Source organism: Macrosteles quadrilineatus, unplaced genomic scaffold (assembly GCF_028750875.1).
Source record: "Macrosteles quadrilineatus isolate MER2022 unplaced genomic scaffold, UCM_ALF_1.0 Scaffold_9__3_contigs__length_116548681, whole genome shotgun sequence".
NCBI classification, from domain to species: Eukaryota; Metazoa; Arthropoda; class Insecta; order Hemiptera; family Cicadellidae; genus Macrosteles; species Macrosteles quadrilineatus.
Window position 1 is genome coordinate 51285836 of NW_026542602.1, and position 15296 is coordinate 51301131.

Below are 15296 nucleotides of genomic sequence, written 5' to 3' on the forward strand. Positions count from 1 at the left end.
GCTTTTATTGAAAATTGAAACTTTTGAATTTCAATTAAAGATATCTTTGTCCTAAAGTGTGCAATGCACTTACCTATTTATCGTAGCTTCTTTAATCTTTTGTAATATTAGTTCTTTCTTCTGCGGTCCAAGTTTAATTTTATTATCTGGTATCTTCTTTTTAAACCGCTGTTGCCTTTCTTTTACAGCTTTCTTCTTTTTAGAATTGTCTTCACTGGAATAGCTTGTATCTGGGGCATAGCTAGAGAAAAAATGGAACGTTAGGAAGTTTGAAAAAACACAATAACAACAACATAACAGTGTTCTACTGGCCAGTGAAAAAAATTTTACTCGGTACAATTTAAGACCTATTACTGGACCCCTCTCACCAAAAATCTCTGTTATATAAAATAAAGCAAAGAGGCTACCAACCTCTAAAAGAACAAAAAATAACACTTGCGTTTGATAAGTTTTAAGTAACCTACATGTAGACTAAAATAACGGTTTGTTTAACGTCAGAGATTTTTAACCATTATCAACGTTTCTCATACAACTTCTCTTCAGTATCAGTAATATAATATTTAACCCTTCAGAGAGGTTTATTCAAGTAAAAAGATACTGCTATGGTTTTACGAGACCTTCTCGTCAAAAACATCCCAAGAGGTTGTGGCATCGAATCAGTGAACTATTTCGAACTAGGAATGGAAATAGCCCGTTATCCTTTAGCTGCTGATGAATTTCACAGCTGTTCCCGATTGAAGTGAGTGAGATCGATATATTGTAAAAAAAAAAAAAAAATACAATGAAAGATTCCTTGCTATGGAAAGAACCTATGGAAGGTTATGAACCTTCAGAGAACCATTGGAAGGTTATGAACCATTGATATGTAAATATGAACCTACAATTCTAATTGCTCTCACCCTAGGTATTTTTAAATTATATTTTTGACATTGAAACAATGTGTTTAATCATGATTAGCACACTTATGCCCAACATCATAGGACAAATCGAGGAATGGTTAGGGGGAAAATTACCGTAGCAAAGTTGCACCGGTAATTACAAAATGTCCCCTTAAAGGGTTAAAATAATACCAATTAAATTAAAAATGTTAAAACAATAAATATCCTCTTCAACTTAGCAATAGAAGAAGCTCTACAAGAAGTGACAACAATAGATAAGGGAATTTCAATTGGCTCCAGAATTAACATATTAGCGTTTGCAGACGATGTCGTCATTTTTGCAGAAACTTTAGAGGACCTACGCCAACTAACAAAAATATTTATGGACAAAACAGGACAATTAGGATTAAAAGTAAATGATGGGAAAACCAAATATATGCAATTTTCAAGAAATCAAGGTATAGCCCAAGGCCCACTGCAGGTAGATGACCATACATTTGAAAAAGTAGAACATTTTAAGTACTTAGGGGTTATCTTATCCAGGGAAAACAAAGAAGAAATAGAAATTCAAAATAGACTAAATCTGGCAAACAGATGTTTCTACGCTTGCAACAGACTGATGTCCTCTAAGTTACTGTCTAAAAACACCAAAGTTAGAATTTATAAGACAATAATCAGCCCAGTATTATTATACGGAGCTGAAACATGGAAACCAAATAAAAAAGAAGAAAAGAAGTTAATCACATTCGAAAATAAGATTTTAAGAAAAATTTATGGACCAATTTATGAAGGTGGTGAATGGAGGAAGAGACACAACAGAGAACTGAGAGAACTCTACAGAGATCCAGATGTGGTGTGTGAATTTAAGTGTAGAAGAGTTAGATGGGCTGGACATGTTTTACGAAGAGAGGAGCAAAATAAGTTAAAATTAGTTTTACTAAGAAATCCCGAAGGAAGACGACCGAGAGGAAGGCCAAAACAAAAATGGTGGAGCCAAGTAAAGAAAGACATGGAGCAACTAGGAGCAACTGAGGAGGATGCAGAGGATAGAGCAAGATGGAGAGGCTTTGTTGGTGCGGCCAAATATCTTCTTAGATATGCATGGCCCTGGGAGTAAGAGTAAGTAAAACAATAAATACCAATTAAGAACTAAAAGTCTAATATTACTGAGCCAATTAACTCACAGATCATCTTGTGTATCATGTTCACTAACTCCGCCATCAGAATGCGGTTCTTGCGACTCTACGTTGGGTGTTGATGTCGTCGATGTTTGAGATAACTTCGCCATCTCTCCAAGCTCCGACATTCCATGGTCCTTACTCTCCAATTTAATGCCTTTTTTCTAAAAAAAAAAATTAAAATACTTTTTAATTCATCTGAATTGCGTGACACATAACTTGTCCTGCAAACAAGTCCCAACCAGTTTTGTATGTTTTTTCTGTCCAATACCTACACATATGATTACTTCACTCCTTTATAATTTAGCTTATAAGTAATTTATGGTAGTGAAGCATATTTATAAATTATTGTATGATTTGTATGGAACAGTTGACCTGGATAAATCATAAATATAATAAAGAAAGAAATTGCACATGGAAAATTTGAATAGCTGTATATTATAGAAGCAGCTAATTCACACAAGACATTTGGCTAATAGTAACAATAGCAATTGGTTTGTATACATTCTTCATTCTTGGTCTTATTTCATTAGGCTACCATATTTTATTACAAAAAAACACAAAAATTATCCTTTTTGTCATACTGCAGCAAAAACAGCCGTTTTTAATGCATGCGTTGTGGGTCTAAAGCTAAAGTAACATTTTTAGTCTCTATTTCAATCAGCTGTTGTAAACAGTTGTAAATTTCGATTGTGGCAATAGTATCGATAAAAATTATTTATCGATTAGTTTATTAGATAAGGTTCTGGCCTATTGTTGTCGATTGCTCGACATATCAGTGGTATAATGACAAAATCGTAATGGACAAAATGATTTAATCAATTACTAAACAGCTGCTTATTCGCATTAGCAGAATTGAAAACAAGCTTGTTTGTTAATTAATGTTGAAAAATGACAAAAAATAAAGTTCACCACACGGGCAAAAGGTGACTTTTTAACCCTCGCCGAGGTAAAACTTGACCTCGGGTCAAAAAGAGTCACTTTAGGCCCTAGTGTGATGAAATGTACTATTTTGCAGTAGGTCTACCCACATTTTCCACCAGTTAAGACCAACAATATCTCACCAACAAATCACCAAAAACCAGCTTAATATTTTGTAGCAATTATTCCCAGAACATCTGCTTTTCCTTTTTTACCCTTCTTGACTAGTTGAGTGTGAACTTACCAACTTTTCCTTCTTCGCAACAGCCATGGCTCTCTTCACTCTCACCCCGCTCAGCTGAGCAGCAACCTCTGGGGCCCTACAAACCACAAAACATCTGTTGATTTCCATTTATTGAAAATACCCTTAACAAATACCCATACCTTATTACAGCTTTTAGCCATTCCTATTCCTTTAAAAAACTGCTATCACTGGCTTTTGAGGTATTCCTTTGGTCGCTATCTAATTTCAAATAGGAAAAAAGTCCAACTTTAGTATATAGTTTTAGTTATTATTGCATTGTGTATTTTACAAAAAGCCTCTTAACTAATGAAAGTAAATTAGCCACTAAGTAGCCCTAGATAATGCGTCTTTATCAATTATGTCCCCTCAAGATGTGTACTGAATTAATGATTAATTTTGGTTATGTGTAGGCATACTAACACAAAATTCAATTAATGAGTAACAAGAAAAAAAAATGGATGTCATGAGTTTAAGGATCACTCACTTGGCTGCTTCGTCATAGTAGATCTCTTCTACTGACTGCAATGTGGTGGCTGCTCGACGTTTGCATCGGTCGATAAATATCAGCTGATCCTTGCGCTCCACGTCTGGCCCATGATTGTGTAATGTTCCTTCAGACAGTCTGATACTGAGTGGTTGACCTCTGTCTCCCAGAGTCACTACAGCTCGTGCCTTACACACCTTCTCTACACACTTCACTTCCCTGTCAAACCACAAATCAAGTTACACTTCAGGTCTGTCTACAGTAGGTCCCTGACATTTTTGGGTCAAGACTGGGTAACAGTTGGCCCCAAGGGTCGGTAAGGACAGGATATAATTTTAAGGCCAAGCTTGTGTCTGACTGAGCCAAGCCAAACCTTTATTTTCCTGATTGCAAAAAGGGTCTACAAAGATGCACAATGGAAAATTCACAATTTCACCGCGATTGCAAATCACGATCACACTTTTGCCAAGGTCTTGGAAAAGGCTCGAAGATGTTCACGATTTTGCCATGACTGCAGAAGACGTTAATGATTTTCAAGTGACTGCAGAGGATGTTTTTAATTTTGTATTGACCGTAGAATATCTTCAAAATTTCACTGCAATATGGGAGTAGATATTGCAATTTTGTCTAAACCAATTGCAGTACTGTATTAAAATTCAATTAAAAAAATAAATTTTACCAATCAACCGATTCTGGACAACCCCAAAGTAAAAATGTCTGACCAGCAGACCCTAGTCTACAGTTTTCCAGAGTCACTAACACAGTAAATAACGGCCATCAAAATTTCACAATTGTTTGTCAAAAATCTAAACTAACACTTGGGCAAAATCACAATTATTGTCAACTTACTCAGGAGTCACGTTTGTTGTAAGCGGTGAGTAGTAGTAACCATCAGCATGCCATAGGGAGTCTCCAACCAGGGAAGGGACCTTCTCAGGTACTGAACCCACCTGCAACAAGCACAAGATAAGGTCATATTGAAAAATTAAAGGATTTATGAATCCAATGTGAATCGTAGAGAGCAAATTGTTACTCTATTGTAACTTGGGTTTTCTATTGGATATCTAGGTTAATTCTAAGACTTTTACTACCCCTTAATGTCAATTGCAAAATGATTTGGGTAGGCCTAATTTGAACAATATATTGGATGATTAAATTTGTTAGAACATTAACAGATGAAATTTAAAATTAACAAGACCAATGTAAATTGCAATCTTAACAATCAACGTAATTTAAATCTTAATCTTAAAAGTTTGAAGGCTACACACCAAATAACTCAATCAATAGGGGCACTGATCAATAGGTTCTACTGTATCCCTCGCATCAGCAACACTGTGAATATTGCCGATTGGTTACAGAATCAATAGAACCCCTCATATCCAAATTCAGCATAACTAACTCCTTGGGATATCCGACCTAGTGTCCGACCATCTAAGCAAACTAATGTCTTCTCTGAGGTGATAAAGCAGAGCACATTCAGTACCGAATGGTACATCATGGGTGTTGCTCTAATGCCCGCGGATGATTACTGGTGTCATCGAAGCCACAAGACATACGGGTGTGGCCACGGTCGTGTGAGATGATTATCGGTTTTGCGGAGACTACAAGATATGCTCACGGTTGTTGCCGTGGTTGTGGGAGATGATTACCAGTGTCGCCGAAACTTCACGTTATGCTCCTCCCAACATCCGACCTTTTGGCTGTTCCGACCATGGTCCGGTCCCGTCATGGTTGGATATGAGGGTTCTACTTTATTGCTTGCCTTCAAATCTGAAGGTCGCTGGTTCAATTCCAAGCAAGATTGTTACCAGACCCAGATGCCATTTATCATTGGGCTATGAATTAATGATGCTTTCTAACAAGTTGACATTAGATAGTAACTAAACCAGGGTTCTACATTCTACCATTCCCTTACAAAAAATAGAAATAAAATTCCACTGGCACTGACAAACATACACACGTTAAAAATTTTCTAAATCTTTTCAGATATTGCAAATCTGTGCTCTCTGCTCAGTTTGGCTGATATTTATGACAGTGCTCAACCACTCAAACCTCATCTAGAATAGGCTCAGCTCAAAAATCAAACCTCTTGTTTTAGTAATTAAACGTAAAGAAAATTGTATACTTACATGAAGCTCGATTTCCTTGACAGGATCAGAGATTGAATCATCTCTGGCAGTCATATCTTTGAATGAAGTGCAATCCTCCTAAAAATTAAAACTTTGATGGTGAAGTAGTTAAAGTAGGAACTTGAGTATTTTACATAATGTAAACGTTTTCATATGAAACACTATCCAACATTAACAGTCAATTTGACTTTGTGGTTTGTTTGAATTAATTTAAGATTTAATACAAATTAGTGAATGAAGACGCTTTTACTATTTTATAACTCTTACGTTAGCACCTTCCATAACCACTTACTAAAACTAAAGTAACTATAAACATGAAAAATAAATACATTTAACTAACTGAACAATTAACTCTCTACTTCTTTTTAAATAATTAAATAACAACTTACAGCAATGCTTTGGCTTTCCTCTTCCATCATTGGTGTTTCAGAAATCTGAAAAAACAAGAATTTGTTATACAATCCTAGCAGCTTAATATTTATAAACTAAATTAAAACATGTAACAAATCTACACAAGCACAGGGTTTATTAAAAACTGCACGATAAGCAAAAGAAATTAAATGCTGAGGACAAGAAAATCTTTACCATTTTGTTGAGGGACAGAATGGCTACTAAGAATTTAGTTGGCGTTGTCCTGTAATCCAGCTACTAGGAGGTCACGAATTGTGGATATTTATAGGCATGCACTGTGGACGCGTTAATCCTGGTGTGGATTAATGTCTGCATGGGCGAGTATTACGACTATCGGCAGTACTATCCTGATAATTAGACCAATTTGTATATACCACAGGCAAAAATGTGTTTCGGATTCCACTATAAACTGTAGGTCCCTTAGTTGCCATTGGCTGTATGGGCTATTAATTAACAGCTGTGTCTAAGGAATAGGTCGGCCTTAGTCACTAACAAGACTACAAGATCGCACCACTCATCTCCATTCACACTTGGCTTAAAATACCTACTTTGTATGGTCGCCATTTCATTGAAAAGTATTTAAGTAAAGTAAAGTATTAAAGTATAATACTACTTAACATTTAAAACAAATGACCATCCTTTTTAAAAGTATATTATCATAATATAGAATTTTTTGGCGTACATTTGGCTGGATTGGAATTTTAATTATCTGCAATGATTTGAAAGAGTGGTTTGTAACAAAGTAATAAAAAATAGTAATAATAATAATAGTAGGCCTACATTGATGTAGCTATACAGTATAATATGAAAAAAGACTATAAGTTTCTGGTTCAAGGAATGGATCAAGAACTATTTTAATCTTAACAATAATTATAAAACAAATAACACTGGATCTTACAAATGCAATTCTATATCTCTTTATTTGAGCTTCAATCCTCTTCTTATCGGCATACTTGATATCCACTTTATCGTCTCTGAAAAAAATACCACCGCAAAACATTAATAACTATAGTATGGAGTCTGTAAATCCATTATGCTAATGAATAAATAGGATAAAGATTTCAAAAACTCTTATATAGCACAAAAATTGATTGAAAAAAATAAAAGTTCTGTTCCAATACTTATTATTAGATTATATTGTGAAGAACATAAAGATGGATTTATATACCTGTAAAAGTAACACAAAAATTGAATTATTTCCACTGTTAAAGTTACTTTAAATAAATATGTATAATTCCTCTTACGCATGTACTGTTCTCAACGAACATGTCATTCAAGATTATTGTCTATTGTCTATTGCCTATGTGTATATAAACAAGCGTGGCAAGCTATTTACAAAGAGATTCTAAAATTAGTCTAAAATGTTCTGAAATTTGTTCTATTATTGAAATAGTTAAACAACAATTCACCATTTACAATTTATTAGGGATGGACGAGATTGGATTTTTAGTTCGAGACGAGACGAGACGAGATTTTTTATTTCTCATAAAATTTTGAGACGAGATCGAGACGAGATTTCTCTTCTCATACACAACGGGAAATGCACGTTCGAAATTTTTACCTGATTTTGTAACATTGTTAGATGACTGTTTAAATACTAAAATAATGATAATAGGCAAGAATATTTACAATCTTTCATTAAATAACATCAGCATAACATTTTTTTATTAATCACGCCTAACTTATTAAAAATGCCTACGATTAGGAAACATGGTGATATCAGTTAGGATAGAGTTCAACTTATCCTAAAATAAAATAAATCATAAAATAAAAGCAATATTAATTTTTATAAAATAGTTACTTGTTTTGACTTTTTTTATAGTAATAAAACATTCCTCACACTGCTTACACTTAACAAAACTTCTTAAATGTTATTAAAGTAATATTATTAAAATAATTAAAGTAATATTTACATTAAAAGAATTAAAGTATTATTTACATTAAAAGAATTAATTAAATAAGAACGCCTTCGAAAAGGAAACGCAACTACAACACGCTCCTGTATTGCGGGTATTGCATTGACTTTCTGCAGGCGTTTTTATTTTTTTATTTATTTATTTTTTTTTATTCTCGTCTCGATAAAAATCTCGGCCAAAAAGTAATCTCGTCTCGTGTAACGAGATTGAAAATTTCCCGAAAATTTCCCGAAATTTCGAGACTTGACCATCCCTACAATTTATTAGTTTTTTTAAAATCACTTTAAACATATATTTTAACAGTTTTCCAAACTTGTCTTTTTTGGAAATGGTGTGGACGACAATTAATCTATGATGTAAAGCATTCATGTTATGTTTTTTTTTGTCTCTTTAGTGTCACGCTCTTTCAGAATCAGAATCAAATTACTCTTATGCTTAGACTACAAGGGTAAATTACCTTTCTAGCTCAGATTCCAATATATGTCTAACAGTCAAGTGCAGTTCCCTGGCCGCTCGCTCTTTACACCTCTGAATGAACACCAGTAGATCACGTTTAGCGTAGTCGGGCTCGTGGTTGTGCATAGTCGCAGAGGGAATGATCGGAGCATCGTCTTTATCCAACTGTATCAACCCTCGTGCCATACATTTCGGCTCGGTGCATTTCACATACCTGTGACAATCGAGAATGTTACGTTTATCTTAATCTTAATTTGTTGACTTAACATCTTTCAAAAATATAAAGCAGAGAAATATATGAAACACAATATAAATATAAAACAATATTAAACTACATATGAGCATAGAGAAGTAAAGTACAGAAGAAACGTACAATGGTACACTTAAGTGGTGGCTAGAAGTAGTGTTGGTGTCTAGGGTAAAGTCCCTCATGTACTACAATGCTCACAGTGGAGGAGAACTCTGTATGATAGGATTTTCTGCACAGTGCTTGTAGTTCAGGCTCTTCCTGTTCGTCATAATTATATTTCCAACACAACATAGCTGAAAGCGTACAGTAATCCCATAAGCGTGTTTTATCTATACCTTACTTCTCTGTGATACGATAAAAGTGGTCGAAAGTAAAATGCTATGATTCAATCTCATGATTCAAAAACTTACACAAAGAAGCATTAAAGGCATTAGTCAACAAATATTGGGAATGTTGCTTTAAGACTTTGGATGGATATAAGTGGAAAATGTATAGTATTAACTAAGCAGCTGTGGCTCATAAAAAGGCTACACAGCACCAGAGTGTTGTTAATCTTAACTAATTGGGGCTGGACATAGTTTGAATTCCAAAATTGTTTAGGCAAACCAGAAATTTAAATTAAGTTGCATAAAGAACTCAAAGAACTTGGCTGGAAATGGACAGATAAATAAACGGATGGTTAATTGCTACACAACGACATTAAACTAGAACCAACGAAATGCCTTTCAAGAATGAAAGCTCAACCACACAGAGGCTATAATTCAAATTTCCAAGTTCGGTTCAATATTCATGTATGGTACTTCACTGACTTTTTGACGGTCATTTTAATTTAAACATTTATGGTTTTCTAAGTTTTCTGGTCAGCTGAATCCAGTGGCTAGGCTCAGCAGCACTAAAGAACTCAAATCTTAAGGATATGTGAAATTATAAACCTTCCTGACTTCAAATGTAACGATAATTTGATATAAAATTCATTGGTATAGTTTCTTACATGTTATTTTCCTTCGTATTATTGACCTGGTAGTAATACCCCTCTCCATTGTAGTACCATATACTGTTAGTACGAGAGTATAGCATCTCTGCAGGGTGCAATGCTCCTTGATTCTTCATTGGTGCTTTACGATTATCATCTTCACTCTCCGTCTGGAAATGTCGTTTGTTTGAAGTTCACAATTTGTGATTAGGTCTCATTACAAGACAAAGTTTTATATCACTTATCCCATTACTTATATATTAATATTACAATTTTAACACTAACACAAACCTAATGAAAATCTGAATCTAAATGGGCTAATGCCTAAGTGCTGATGATGACAATGCCTCTAAGAGTTAAATCACTGCTTTACGTTAGCAAACAGAGGCTGAGACCAAATCAAGAAGAAAATCTGGATGAAATTTACAGTAGATTAGCGTATCACAAACCTCTTCCACCACTCATCCATGTTTTTCTCACATATTTATTAATAAAACATATTTTTTTTTTTTTTTAAATGAAATATCTAAGTGGTTAACACTGTTACATAACTCAAAACAAAATAAACTAGTTCAATGTATTCTAGTTAGAAATCATATAGAAGACATATAGTAACAGTGAGTCTTTACCGTCCAAATTTGAGTGTCATGCAAACAAGCTAGTATCATGAAATTGCATGCCATTTCAGTGTGGTCTGACAGGACATAACTGGTACATGTGGCTTAATAAGTACATCAAAAAACTTTTTACCTGTCTGTACTAAAAAAAACACGTCAGGCTTTAGGCATCTGAACAAGAACTGTAATTTTTGATTGCTTCCGCATACCCGCCACAATCTGATACAATGAAATATCGATAACAACACTCTCATCGGGATTGATAAAATAACAATTGTTAAGAGTCTTTGTTGTGGCGCAAACCAAAATCTATAGCTGAGTGGCAATTAAGTACCTTATTTATTTTACTGTTACAGTGTTTCCCGTTTTTGTGTTTTTAAATTAAAATAGTGATTATGGTTTTCATGGAAAACAACAACAAGTCTTAAATAGGTTTGGCAACAAATACAATTAATTTAAGGATTTTAAACATGTTTGTAATGGGTTTTAATATTTTTCTGTGGCATACAACCTTTCCAATTATCCCCCACAGCCGGCTTAGACTGGAAAACCAAGACCTTACTAACTTTACTAAACGCTACTTTAGTAACATCAAAGTAAAACATATTTCTATTAATATGTCTTGCGGAATAAAATATATCTTTGAAGTTGTAACAATCCGATTGTGGGCCACCGTTGAATGTTGGCTGATCACCCAAAAAAAATCCTTTAACATGTTATGGAATCCTTTAATGCTATGGAAGTTAAAGGTTGAAAGGAAAGTAGTTGTGATTGAACCCGACCCACCTCCATGCAAGCCCGGACCAGCTGTTCGCTAGGCTGCAAAGTTATTATCTCTTCCAGCTTCTCCTCTTCCAAATACTCTTCTTCTGTGTATTCATCGCTATCATTATCTTCTTTTTTCACATTGACAAAAATCTTCTTCTGAACCACAAAACGGTTCTGACGAGGCGTTTTTTTGAATATCTCAACAACCTTGTTCTGACAAGGTGTTTTTTTGTTGATAGCTTCTCTGTGATCATTTCCAACTGGTGTAGATGGCCCAGGAATCTAAAATTAATATGTTTTATTACAAAGGTTTCATATCCAAACTCAAAAAAACGTTCTTCCGTCTTTTCTGTTTCATATGAAAAGAATTAAGGTAATTTTTAGACTCTAGCAGAAAACCACTTCAGAGAACAAATTTGAATTTTTGAAGTATGCTTGTATACAATATCCAGTAGACATGGCAGTTTAAGATAACCTAAATCGTGTGTTAGTAAATCTAGGTATTTTGCCCAGTTTCGTCTCCGCTTGAGTTATGGTTAGTGGTTTGTGGCAGATACATAAATAAATTGTTTTATTTTATTTTTTTAACTTACTTGTTCTGGAATACTTGTTGCTCTTTGCTGAGGGCAATCATCAGGGAAATCTTCAAAAGGAAATAATTGTAAGTCACCCTGAAACATATTATAACATGGTAATAAGATTTTATTCACACTATACCGGATTTTCCACACTTTGTACGCCAAAAAGTCGCTGTTTACAGGGAGGAACTGGTACAGTCAGTTGGGGTATGGTTAATTACTCTTTTGGAACACTTTTTCAAAAAGGCATAACATGAATTTCTTCAGTAGACACTAAAAGAAGCTACACAATAAACTTCACGTACGAAAGTATTATAAAACTTCAAAAATAGTAGATAATTCTGTTAAAATGTTGTGTTAAAATAGTGAACAGTGTTGTGATTGTATGTGTGAGTTGTAATTTACTAGTGGCTGGTGTATTGTATGTTTCTGTTGGAAGGTGTTTATGGTAATCCCATGAAGTCCTGCGCTCGGCAAGTCTTGTAAGGGAACTATCATGCTTGTATCACAAACAACTACTTCTCAGCCTTGTAGTGTGTATGCCTCCTGAACTGTTGTTCAATAATAATCTAGGTTACTAAACCTTTCCTATCCTTCAGTTCAATTCCTAGATGTAGATGACACTGTACATTTTGAAGCTTACAGCACATATCCTCCAGTTTGAATGTATAGTAGGTCAATGTGTAGAGTTATTGTGATATCAAACTTGTGATGATTTATGTGTTGTTTTATGTGAGCGATCACAACAAAATTTTAGATTCCATATTAATCCTTGATATGAAGCTGAACTTGAGCTTGAAAATTTATGTCAAATTCACTTCCAGTTACAACTTTTATGCCTAAAAAGTTTTGAAAGTTCACTACTGAAACCATTATACACATAAAAACTCATATAACCGTTAACAAAGCCAATACATACCCCAACAATTTTGGATTTTCTCAGTTTATGCATAAATGTTTTTATAAAGATATCGTCAACTTGATCTGCACCAACAGGCTCTCTGAAAAAAAAACAAACAATAAAGTTCAAGTTGATATTACTGAGTAGTCTACCCCTAACCTTGCCTGTGGAATTGAGCTGACTTTTGCACATTAACTAGATTAAAGTTTGTTCTATTTTTAACAATTTCTTTAAAGCTAATCCAACCCAATTTGAAAACTAGCTTTCTTGGTTTTGTTTCAATTTAGGACACAAGAACATAGAAACAAGGGTCTGCAATGCACTGAAAAAGTCAGTGCGGTACAGTTCTGGACTAATTACCGCCATCGGATTGGTATAGTTTTTTACTCTGTATAAATTTGGTTTGATTTACAGTCAGGTTTAGATTTACAGGTTTAGTTACAGCTTACAATAATTGATTACTTTCAATTCACTATCGTATTTCTTCTCAAGTCAAGGAATAAAACTAATGAGCCAAGCCAGATTGCACAATGTGAGCAGACTGCAAGCAGACACGATGTAAGCAAGAGTTGTTTAAATGGGTAGTCTAATAAAAAAATCTAAGTATTAATACATTACGAGTATTATTATGTATGTTGTTTCATTATATTCCATTGTTATTTTTTTATGGAGTCATCTTCAGGGGTTGATGGATGCCATAATCGCATCATGAAGCCTTTTACATATTGCTTCATGCAGCGTTTAAGACATCCTTCAACATCTAAGGATTACAAAACAAAACTAGTTGTGGCATCAACAACCAGATAAGAATAAGCAGGTATTCAAACCAATTTTATCCAACACAATCCCGATGATACTAGCTGTCTTACTTTTCACTTTCCTCTTCGTAAATGACTTCGATCGATGTATTCTCAGCGAGTGTTCGTTTCCGAAGGTTGCTGATGAACAGGAGCTTGTTTCTGAAGCACAGGTCGGACTTGTGGTTATGTTCGGCCCACACCTGAGGTATGTGCAGTTTGTCAGGATCGTTGGGCAGTATGAAGCCTCGGGCTGTACACAGAGGCATCAAGCACCTCACATACCTGCAGGCAATATCAATCAAATAAATTGCATGTAATCTAATTTCGTCTAATTGTAACAAATTATTTAATTTATACAATCTTTGACAACAAAATTCTTTAAACAATTTTTGGACAACTTGTGATCAAGAAATATGCAGAATGAGGACCAACATCGAACTAAGAGCTTTGTATCAAGATCCAGACATATTAGCTTCAATCAAAATGGAAGCTTGAGGTGGGCTGGCCATTAAAATAGAAGAGAGCTGAACTCCGCACTGAGAAAGGTAACAGAAAATCTTCCACGAGGCAGACAACCATTGGGGCGCCCAAGACTGTGATGGAAAGATCAGGTGGAGAAGGTCATGCAGGACTGAGAAGAATGGCGAGCGGCTGTTGGCGAGGCCAAAAACCTTTTGGTGTTCGCGTGGCAGCGTATTTAAGGTAATAGATGTTTGAGAACAGAGATGAAAATTACATTGAATATGTGTGGCCAAGTATCTGTAAGTGTAAAGTAATGTGTAGTCTAAGTTTACCAAATTATTTGTACCTATACGAAACTAACGTAAACTGTCAGCTTTATTTGCAATTTGTTTATATATGGCACATATAACCCAATTTATTGTTTTGGGAAGCTCAATATTTTTTTATTTTAAACTAACCATACATGTCACTTTCTATACCAAATTCTCAGCTCAAAAAATCTCAAAGTTTTTAAATATTTTTGCAAACTTGACTCATAAATTCACTACTTACTCACTCCTAGTTAAAATATTATACAGTACAAAAACTTTTATTTCATTGAAAGAAAATAAAATTCAACTGACACTAAGAATAGCTTACCGCCTGTCTAAAGGTGTGCTCAGTTTGATGAAGTAATAACCTTTGTTGTCATGGTAGATCTGTTGGTTTGAACTGGCTGAGGTTAGTTCTTCACATATACACTCCGAGACCTTCAACACCAAAGCAACATACACAGCAACTATAGTGTTATCAAAACGGGAGTGCCGATGGAGACCTGTGGGGGTGCGTGCGTTTGAAGGGACTTGACCTGGTCTCCATCGAAACTCCTGTTTTGCTAACACTGTACCTCCAATCATTAATAGCAATAACTAAAATAGTTTCCAGAATTTCAGGTTCCTCAGGTATAGATTTAGTTCTCCTATTACAAAATAACCACCACAAATAATTGACACAACTTATCTTAAATTTTAATAAGGCTTTGGGTGTGTATCATAAAACAACGCATTGTCCAAGTATCTGGGCCTATAAAATTTTGAAAAGGTCGTAACATGAATAACATTGAGTACTTACTAGAGTAGCCACTCAATGGAGGTTATCGTTACCTGAACCCAGGGCTGTTGCAGAGAAGTGTCAGCCGCCCTAACTACTCCTCTTGGGCTTGATGGTAAGGCAGATTGGTTGTTTTTTTATTATTGCTTTCATTGTAGGTTGTAAAATGTCATTTTTTGTTAAAGAAATTTGTTTGTTTCCAGTTTTGTTGTTTTATGATAAACTTTTAATACTAAATGAT

The 15296-nt window shown here is 34.6% G+C and overlaps 1 protein-coding gene across 4 annotated transcripts in view; it reads right to left on the bottom strand.

Annotated features, from left to right (window-relative positions):
* The window catches only part of LOC129002151 (uncharacterized), a 106384-nt gene that overhangs the window by 26971 nt on the left and 64117 nt on the right, over nucleotides 1-15296 (bottom strand). For all 4 annotated transcript variants that reach the window (XM_054429751.1, XM_054429752.1, XM_054429749.1 and 1 more), the window contains exons 38-52: nucleotides 14606-14715; nucleotides 13574-13786; nucleotides 12723-12804; nucleotides 11819-11896; nucleotides 11244-11507; nucleotides 9859-10010; nucleotides 8619-8831; nucleotides 7144-7219; nucleotides 6224-6268; nucleotides 5835-5912; nucleotides 4555-4655; nucleotides 3706-3924; nucleotides 3222-3297; nucleotides 2063-2220; nucleotides 74-241 (exon numbers count right to left, since the gene is read on the bottom strand). In XM_054429751.1, coding sequence (XP_054285726.1) covers nucleotides 74-241; nucleotides 2063-2220; nucleotides 3222-3297; nucleotides 3706-3924; nucleotides 4555-4655; nucleotides 5835-5912; nucleotides 6224-6268; nucleotides 7144-7219; nucleotides 8619-8831; nucleotides 9859-10010; nucleotides 11244-11507; nucleotides 11819-11896; nucleotides 12723-12804; nucleotides 13574-13786; nucleotides 14606-14715 — 2033 coding nt within the window. The remainder of the gene's footprint in view (nucleotides 1-73; nucleotides 242-2062; nucleotides 2221-3221; nucleotides 3298-3705; nucleotides 3925-4554; nucleotides 4656-5834; nucleotides 5913-6223; nucleotides 6269-7143; nucleotides 7220-8618; nucleotides 8832-9858; nucleotides 10011-11243; nucleotides 11508-11818; nucleotides 11897-12722; nucleotides 12805-13573; nucleotides 13787-14605; nucleotides 14716-15296) is intronic.